This window comes from Alosa sapidissima, chromosome 12 (genome assembly GCF_018492685.1).
Source record: "Alosa sapidissima isolate fAloSap1 chromosome 12, fAloSap1.pri, whole genome shotgun sequence".
In the NCBI taxonomy this organism is placed as follows: domain Eukaryota; kingdom Metazoa; phylum Chordata; class Actinopteri; order Clupeiformes; family Clupeidae; genus Alosa; species Alosa sapidissima.
In genome coordinates this window covers 13,510,956-13,519,906 of record NC_055968.1, presented here as the reverse complement: position 1 = coordinate 13,519,906, position 8,951 = coordinate 13,510,956, and the positions used below count along the sequence as shown (strand labels likewise).

Genomic DNA, 8,951 nt, shown 5'->3' with positions numbered 1-8,951 from the left:
GCCTCCAGACACAAAATGCAAATGCCACACATTGCAAAAAAACTGCTTCTAACCAAGTGCTATTCAACTTATATTAGGTGGCCTAGTTGGTGGTCTTGTTTTAGTAGCTTATAAAGAGATTTTCCTAGCACTTTCTCATATTTTTTTCCCATTTTTACTTAATTGACTTATTTTAAGACGTCTCATCATTTTGAAAACCAGCTAATTTGTAATAAAAACAAGCAAATTTGGCTGCCAGTGCTTCTTGATAAGATGCTTTAAAATAAAGTCATATTACAAGAGCATTCCTGTGGTAGGCTACTTTTCCTGAGGACATAGCAGTGCTGTAAGCACGGATTAAGAAATAGTGAGGTGAGGTGAACATAGGCATAATGATCTTTGCTATTTTTAACTGAATAGCATGCTGCTTGCAGTTCACACAGTCTACCTAACTTTAGTTTAAGATTAATCTTGTATAGACAGAGATACTGGTGAATACTGTGGGTGCATCTCCCATGATGCACATCGTTGAAAAGAATAAAGCCTGTTTCCTGATTGACCTTCCTGACTGAGTCTCCAGATAAATATGGTAGTAAAAATATTACTAAGACTGTAGCCTAGGAACACTAGAGTAATATATTATAGAGGTGTACATCATAGAAGTATTATATAACCACTATACTATCTTATCTAGGTCTACTATAGAAATCTTATTGTATTACCATTACCACAATAGGGAATTTCTACTACATACTGATTGTAATCGCAAACAGAAAACACACACACACACACTATATATAAAGAGAACATTATATAAAAAGGGAACACAAATACATTCAACAAATAGCTCACACAGCAATCACACTGCAAAGCTCCCAGCTGCACTGCATTTGGCATAACTCCAAGGTTTTTTTCCTTTCAAGCAATTTACTTTGGAAGAACTTCACTCCCATTGCACAGTGTTATCGAGCATAAACTTTCACATTTTATAAACAAAGGAACTAAGTCCCACCCATCCCATCCCCTCACTCAGGAAGAATTTGCAATGGGTTACATAACACAGCATATAGTCTCCTCTCCCAACAGAGGGGCATTCACATAGTAAGACTCTTTTGAGGACATGTCCAGTCATGATACTAAACTTGTTGCTAGATTTGCTTGACTTAAAAGGATGGTTAGTGGTTTTTTGTGTTCTCTTGATTGTAGTGGATATAGTCAAAAACAAAGATCCTCCCAATTATCCACCTGGACCATGGCCTCTCCCAGTAGTTGGGAATGTCTTCACAGGAGTAGATTTCAAAACTATGGACAAGGTAGGAAAATAATATTCCACATTGTCATTGCACACAAACAAGTATCACCACCAGAGTTCTTAGCTTAGATTGCTGTATTATTTCAGTAAATTTCTTCATAACTGTGGCATTTGCTTTATCAAGCAGAATTCTAAATACAGACCCATAAATGTATTTCAGTAAATGTAAAAAATAGCTTCTTGTATTTATTTGACCTTAGCCTGCATTATTTCCAATATACATCACAGCTTGGTGGCTATTTTAAGTAGGCCTAAGGGATAATGTAGCCTATAGAACGCTGGTCATTATTGGGAAAATAAGTCCCGACAGGGCGAACCGGACCCTGACGCGCAGCGGACAAAATAATGACCGCTAGAACTTTGGGAAATCCCATTCAAGTCAATGGAGCGTTCTACTTGCCTTGTGAAGAAGAGCCATGTAATAAATTCCTGCCATATTCTCCTCATGTAACTCTAGCTTTTCCATCCACTCTGTTCCCTCAAAAATAATAAAATAATCATTAAAACTCTGCACATATCTGTGCATGGTCCTGAACTTTGTCTGTGGGAAATAAGCCAATAAAGGTGCTGGGACTATACACTTTTCAAGCCAATCAGTGTGCTGCTTCAGCAGGACAGAATTGGAAGGCTATCAACCATAAAAAAAAAATTAAAACCATAAAAACTATTTGTTAACTAAGTAAGTAAGTAGGAATATCTCTGACCTCCTGACAAGTTACACTGTGTTTACTTTTTAAAGCTGGCTGAGGTGTATGGAGACGTGTACAGCCTGAGGTGGGGCAGTGAAAAAACAGTGTTTATATCAGGATACAAAATGGTGAAGGAGGCCCTGGTTACTCAGTTGGACAGTTTTGCAGACCGACCAATCGTTCCTCTTTTCCACAAGGTCTTTAAAGGGATTGGTGAGTAAAGAATCTGATGCTAAACTGCATGATTGGCATTTTGATTTTGACATGCCAGTTCTGCAAGGCCATGCTGAATGTAAAACATTTGCGTTGTATGTCTTTGAATGAAGGTATTGCCTTGAGTAATGGGTATATGTGGAAGGTGCAGAAGAAATTTGCCAATGCCCATCTGAGACACTTTGGCGAAGGAAAGAAAACCCTGGAGCTTCACATTCAGCAAGAGTGCCACTACCTTTGTGAAGCATTCAAGGAGGAACAAGGTGTGAGTCACATAGAAACAACACTGAACTGTCAAAGACAGATAATTTCCATGCTTAGATATTAATGCATGCTTATTGTAACTCCAAAACATATGCCACTACAGCTGTTAGCGAAAGCAGTGTCAGTAAATATCAATGAGGCCACACATGGCTGGTTAAGCTGTAGATTATTAATGAAAGACTATTGACCTAAGGTCTAGCTTCAAAGAGTGATTGATTACTAGAAGTAGATCTGTCAATCTATTTCTGATTTTGACATTTATTACCTTTGGTTCATAGGGGAAGGGACAAAGTCAGTGGAGCGCTCTTTGGTAGTCAACACTCAATAGTCAGTGATTCATTCCCACTGCTGTTGTTGCCATTGCGGAGGCATGCCATTACACAAAATTTCATGGATTTGCAATGAGCAATAATAGTTCCCAAATTGTCTTATATTATTCCGACGAGGGAAATCTGCTGAACACACTGAAAAATCTCCCTGTAAGAGAGGTGTTACCATAGATACTGCATTGGACTCTAGAACGTATACATGTCAGTAGAACTCAACGAACAATGGGGCATCCATAGATGTATTATATCTATGGGGGCATCTATGTATATATATAACTATGGGGGTTACAGTCACTAAGTCATCAGCAGCAGCATGTTTTTAATAGGCCAAACATGCTTAATGACTGTCTTTGTTTTTTGTTTTGTCCAGGAGAGCCGTTTGATCCGCAGTACACGCTGTGCAGTGCAACAGCAAATGTCATCTATTCAGTCATCTTTGGGCGTCGGTTTGAGTACAGTGATGAGCAGTTCCAGAACGTTCTCCGGGCAGATGCTGAGGCGGTTATATTGGCAGGGACTGCACAGGCACAGGTCAGTGAATCACACGTTGCAAAATCCACAATTCTGATTCCTCACAATCAGGGCTGTAGTGGAGATAAAACACAGTTTATCCACCTCTGAAATTTCAGCCATATCTACCTCTCAAAAGAGTTTATTCGGCAACTGCAACTTTTAACATTCAAAAATCACACTGTATTATCCACAATCATAATATGTACACTCATCAACACTCTAGGAACCATTTAATATCACTGGTATTGTTATAAACATTGGGCAATAACTTCCACCATCATCAAACATGTTCTGAATGCCTTTTTTTAAAATCCGATACCGCATGGCGCAGTTCACCTTAACGTGATAACAGAATTCATAGTTTACCTCTTATTTTACCACAAACACTCCTGTTCACAATGCACCATGATCAATTTTGATCCACATTCCCATGTTCATCTGTGTCGATGTTCTACTCCTTCCCAGCTGTACAATGCCTTCCCAGGCCTCTTCCACTACCTGCCAGGTCCCCACCAGACCGTTCACTCCAACTATCAGATATTCAAAGACTTCCTGCGACAGCAGATTCTGAAACACGTTGAGGACAGGGATCCGTCAGACCCACGTGATTATGTAGATGTGTTTCTGGGTGAAATGGAGAAGGTGAGACAGAAGACAGTTTGTTCCTGTGAGAAAACAGACAGGTAGCCATGGCTTTTTTGTGATGTTATCTTTTTTTAAAGATAACATTAGATTACATCACATTGACATTAGATTTGTGATAGAACACCATTGTGCAACATTAGCAAGCTAAGCTGACATCGGAAGTTCATCCAGTATGCTGTAGCAAGGGCTGTTGCCCTTCCTTTTCTCTGCATTTCAGAGTACTAATGAGGAGGCAGGATTTAATTTGGAGAACCTGATTGTCTGCACCCTCGACATGGCTGAGGCTGGCACAGAGACTGTTGCCACTACAATGCGCTGGGCCCTGTACTTCATGATGAAGTATCCTGAGATGCAGCGTAAGTGATCAATCTGGTTTTTTTTATCATTATTTTACATACAACATTCATTCCAGTTGTCACTAGAGACCATGAAAATGCTCATCTATGTATATGATTTTTTTACAAACAACAATGCTATGCCTACCAGTGCATAATGTATAACAATGACATTATGAATGAGATATGACATTTAGTACTGATCACAGTACATCAGAGGTTTCCACACTATAATCAGCAGATTTAAGTGTCTACGTATGTCTAAGCCAGCAGATCTATTTCTCTATTGCAGAAAAGGTCCAGGCTGAGATAGACAATGTGATCGGCCAGTCACGGTTCCCGAACATGACTGACAGACCTAAACTGCATTACACTGAAGCAGTCATCCATGAAACTCAGAGGTTGGGAAATGTTGTGCCACTAGGATTTCCAAAAATGGCATCCAAAGACACCACCCTGGCTGGATACTTTATACCCAAGGTGAATGATCTTTGACCTTTCAATCATCTGAGCAAAACCACATGCTTACCCTCCTAGCTCATTGAACCCCTATAAGTATGGAGAGCAAGGGGGAAAAGTGTGTGTGTGTGAAAAAAAACAACCAACCAACCAAACAAACAAACAAGAACAGCATTTAAGCTGTTAAACTTCAAGCCCTTTGTGAACACAGCCTAAATTGTTTGGAATTTATTAATAAATGGTATGATGTTGTTTTTTCCTGTTCAGGGAACAGCGATAACCGCAAACCTGTCATCTGTGCTCCATGATAAAAGTCAGTGGGAGACACCTGATGTGTTTAACCCTGAACACTTCCTGGATTCCGAGGGACACTTCCGCAAGAGAGATGCTTTCTTTCCGTTTTCAGCAGGTGACCAAATATCAAGCCCTAAATCTATTTTTAAAACTGTCATCAGGGCCGTTTCAAGGAATTTGGGGGCCCCAAGCAAAATGGACCTGAAGGCCCCCCCCCCCCCCACACCCCCCGCACAGCCTACAGGAACCACAGCATAGCCATGCAGTTTAAGTTCACCGACACTTTATATAAACAAAAAATGTTGACAGTGAAAATACTGCTGTTGCATATATATACTGTGCATTAGTTTTGAACATTTTGAAAAAAAAATCTGAAATTACCTGTAAAGTACGTTGACCATTTCACTGTTAGCATATTGGAATGAGTCATTAACAGCTCAGCTCAGTGAGAGAAATTCACTCTACCTTCATCAGTGGAGGTATCCTTAGTAAGGCTGAGGGCTGATAAATTTAAGCAAAGCACCTTGAGGGAGAAAGAAAAGATATGTTAGCATTTCCATATTTTGATATTTAGAAGGGATGCAGCTGTTTCACAATTACCAATGCTTACTGTAAAAACATCCCAAGCTAATGTTATACATTGACCTAGGCCTACTTGTAGCTTAACATAGCATTTAAGCATTCTGCTGTTTGAGAATTAGACAGACGCACCTGGTGCTTTAAAGACAGTAAACAGCTGGCGTACATGAATACTGCTAGACATGAATGTTCCAGTCTGCTTTGATGCACGGAATTTATCGTGTGGTTTTCCTAACCCCCATTTGGTAAATAGATTATCACGGTCGAATAGTTAGTATAGCAGAGTTAAGCTATGCCACTTTCATCAAAACCTATTACAAAGCTATAGCATTGTTATGTCATTAAATACGATAAACAGTGATTCTGGAACAGATCTGCGTCTTCCTTATCCAGTTAATAAACATATTACAGTATGTAACCATATTCCGTCCGTTCGAAAAAAAAAGTTGCGCTAACTGTTCTAGTTTGTTACAAGCAGCATGGGCCGTCAGGCAGGTAGTTAACAAAACATTTTTTGCTAGGCTAGCCTTCCTGCTGCGACATTACATCATTTGTACAAGACAAGTAGAGCTATTTTATCCAGTGTAATTTATCACTTACCACTATCTTATTTTTTCTTGTCATCCTCTTCATTTCTCTTCATTCTTTTCTAGCTTCCGGACACATAACTCCGCTTCATTATGACTTCCGAGGTTTTATATTTAATTTTCCCGGCAGCAGAGATCACAAACCTGGCTGGCTGGCTGCTGTCAGCGACTACTGAGAGGGGCCCCCTTGAGGGGGATCGCGGTATTGCCGGTAACAGTGTCATTGCACTACTGCATTGACTATCAAAGGGGCGCTCACAGTTTGTCGTTGCATTTTATTCTTAACCAGTCGTTGTCTTGGGGCCCCTGGCCAGCTCGGGGCCCCAAGCAATTGCTTGGTTTGCTTGCCTTCTAGCGACGGGCCTGACTCTCATCACACATTTATATAAAACTTCAGTACATGTTATTATCACATTATTCCACTGCTTGGTTGAATTTCCCATTGTCCTACGTAATTTAGAACGACCATTAACCGTATGTTATCTGCACACCTATGAAGTAGATCCATTTTTTTGGCCGTATCACACAGTATATTAATTCGCCGAACTCGTTGTGAAGTTTAAATGAACTGTCACGTTGCATCCGAGCTGTAAAATGCAGACGTTCAGAACATTGCAACATTGTAGCATATGACGGAGGTGGCTTTTAGCTAGATGGATGACAGCAGGCTAAGTAAAATAGCGATGTTTCAAAGCTAAAGTTCATCAGAATCTTGGCCTCGACCGTGCATTAACTTCTGTGAACAGACCACGTGTAGTCCATTATCCCTTACTTATTATTATGTCATAATCAAACTGACATGTTTGTTGTTGCCGTGGTAGTCAATGACTAAGCAATCAACAGACAGAATGTTGTTGTTGTCACTGACTCTTTTTTACAATGCTTTTTATCTGAGTACATTTAGGTCCGGTATGTATCTTCATGTTGTCACATGTATTCATACCCCCCAGGGAAGAGAGTTTGTCTAGGAGAGCAGCTGTCTCGAATGGAACTCTTCCTGCTGTTTGCCTCGCTGCTGCAGAGGTTCACCTTCTCCGCAGTCCCAGGTGTGGAGCTCAGCTTGGAGGGAGTGCTAGGCTTCACCTACTCGCCTCCTCCCCACAAGATCTGTGCCAAGCCTCGGTGATGTCCAAGCCCTCTTCCTTCAGAAACACACAAAGAAACAAACAAAGATAGTCTCAACATAATACTGGTATAGGATCACTTTGAACATTAACATCCTGAAATGGATGTCATATCATGTGAACCATAGAACCATGTAAAGGCGAGATGTTTATTTAGATTAATGTCTAGCATGCATGTCTGATTGTGAAAAACCTAGTCGTCATATATAAATCACTGTGTAGTCAAAAAAGTCTTAAATAGAAATAGCTCTTTCTTAAGCTGATGATACAAAAGGCTACTTTTTGTAGGCTTTTTTATCTATGTTTATGGGTAATTGTTGCGTATTGTTGTTTGGGCACATTTCAATTGACATTGGACTTTTGTAAGTGAAGGATTACTCATATATCCTTCACTTACAAATATATTCCACAGATACTAAACCTTCCACAGTTGCTTGTCTTTGAATTACAAAGCTATTCTGCCATTACGAATCTCTGCCGCTCGCACAAGTAAATTTTCTGCAAGTACAAATACTTATGAGACTGTTCTGGCACTTCCTGTTGAATAGCCTATGGCTATGCTAAGGTTTGGCTATTCAACAGAAAGTGCCAGAACAGTCTTTTGAGTCTAATATTCTTCCATAGTATGTAATTTGGCTTCAAAACAAATGCACATGTGCATGTCCAGGGGGAAAGGCTCAAGCCATGAGAAGTATTTACAATGGAAAGGTAAAATAAAAGTAAAGTAAAGATGCCTTTAAAAAATGTGTGAGAGTGTGTATTCACAGTGCCCTTCACTAGTATGTATTTTGTGTTTTCTGTGGTGATAGATTGCCTCTTTTGCAAGTGGAGGGGTATAAGTGCAGAAAAGGAATGTGTGGACTTCTATTCACCCTTAGGTTTTCCAGGAAAACTTGTCTGAATCCAGTTTACATAACCAGCTGTCCAGCTGACGCACCCCCTCCACACACACACACACACACACACATACACACACACACACACACACACACACACATTTTTAAACAGAGCGACAGCTCTCTTCCTGTTCTCACGGGAAGCAACCCCAGAGCTTGCTAATGCTCTCACACACAACAGTCTGCAGGGCTTTTGTTGGTCCTGACCGAGCTTGTATGTGGTCTCCTGGGCTGCTGCCTGCCTGTGAAACCTTTAAATAGTCTATTACAGTATATTGTGTGAGTGCTGGGTGGGTTTGCCTTTGTTAAGGGCTTCTGTTTGTTATTTTACATAATGTTATGTTTTGAAAGCACATTATTTTAAACATGCCTGTTTAGCTGTTCAACAATCATGTCTGGAATAAAAAGGGGTAGTTAGTTTCACATAGTATAAGTGCTTGATATTGAACATGAGCCTGTGTGTCTGAAAATAAAATATTGTATTTCATCATTTGAATGTACCATCAATGTGTAGAAATAGCAGCAAGATAGTTATATTGTTGTAATACTACAAGACTAACTTCTGGCCATCTAAGCCAAAGCCTTTTGTGCCTCTGAACAATAATCCTTGTTATCTCAATATCCATGTTATCTCAAATCCTAGGGGTTGCCCTGGAATAGGTCAAAGTAAACTTGAGTAAGCAACATTAAATGTAAATGTAAATCAGGTTTCTAGGCTAAGTATACTTGTCTA

General features: G+C 40.0%; 1 protein-coding gene and 1 long non-coding RNA gene across 5 annotated transcripts; one reads left to right on the top strand and one right to left on the bottom strand.

The window, feature by feature from the left end:
- The first annotated feature begins 1,049 nt into the window (after positions 1-1,049).
- On the top strand, positions 1,050-8,710 carry LOC121678097 (cytochrome P450 2J2). 4 transcript variants are annotated; one of them, XM_042057308.1, is made up of 9 exons: positions 1,050-1,292; positions 2,031-2,193; positions 2,307-2,456; positions 3,160-3,317; positions 3,765-3,941; positions 4,162-4,300; positions 4,572-4,759; positions 5,006-5,186; positions 6,569-6,832. In XM_042057308.1, exons 1-9 carry the CDS (start codon positions 1,110-1,112, stop codon positions 6,733-6,735), a joined length of 1,506 nt encoding a protein of 501 aa, XP_041913242.1. In that variant the 5' UTR covers positions 1,050-1,109; the 3' UTR covers positions 6,736-6,832. The 4 variants fall into 4 exon arrangements, with proteins under 4 accessions (XP_041913242.1, XP_041913241.1, XP_041913244.1 ...); XM_042057307.1 differs by having other exon boundaries at positions 1,051-1,292; positions 3,157-3,317; XM_042057310.1 differs by lacking the exon at positions 6,569-6,832 and adding an exon at positions 7,149-8,710 and having other exon boundaries at positions 1,053-1,292; positions 5,006-5,147.
- Positions 3,876-6,370, bottom strand: LOC121678104. The gene is made up of 3 exons (XR_006021156.1): positions 6,212-6,370; positions 5,414-5,555; positions 3,876-3,964 (listed from the first exon to the last, which is right to left on the bottom strand). It is a non-coding gene; the product is annotated as an uncharacterized LOC121678104 (long non-coding RNA).
- Positions 8,711-8,951: the final 241 nt, after the last annotated feature.

Coding starts and splice junctions, on each gene's coding strand:
- LOC121678097 (XM_042057307.1), top strand. CDS start 1,110: ATGATACTAAACTTGTTGCTAGATTTGCTTGACTTAAAAGGATGGTTA. Junction 3,318..3,764: donor CAGGGACTGCACAGGCACAG/GTCAGTGAATCA, acceptor ACTCCTTCCCAG/CTGTACAATGCCTTCCCAGG. Junction 4,301..4,571: donor GAAGTATCCTGAGATGCAGC/GTAAGTGATCAA, acceptor TCTCTATTGCAG/AAAAGGTCCAGGCTGAGATA.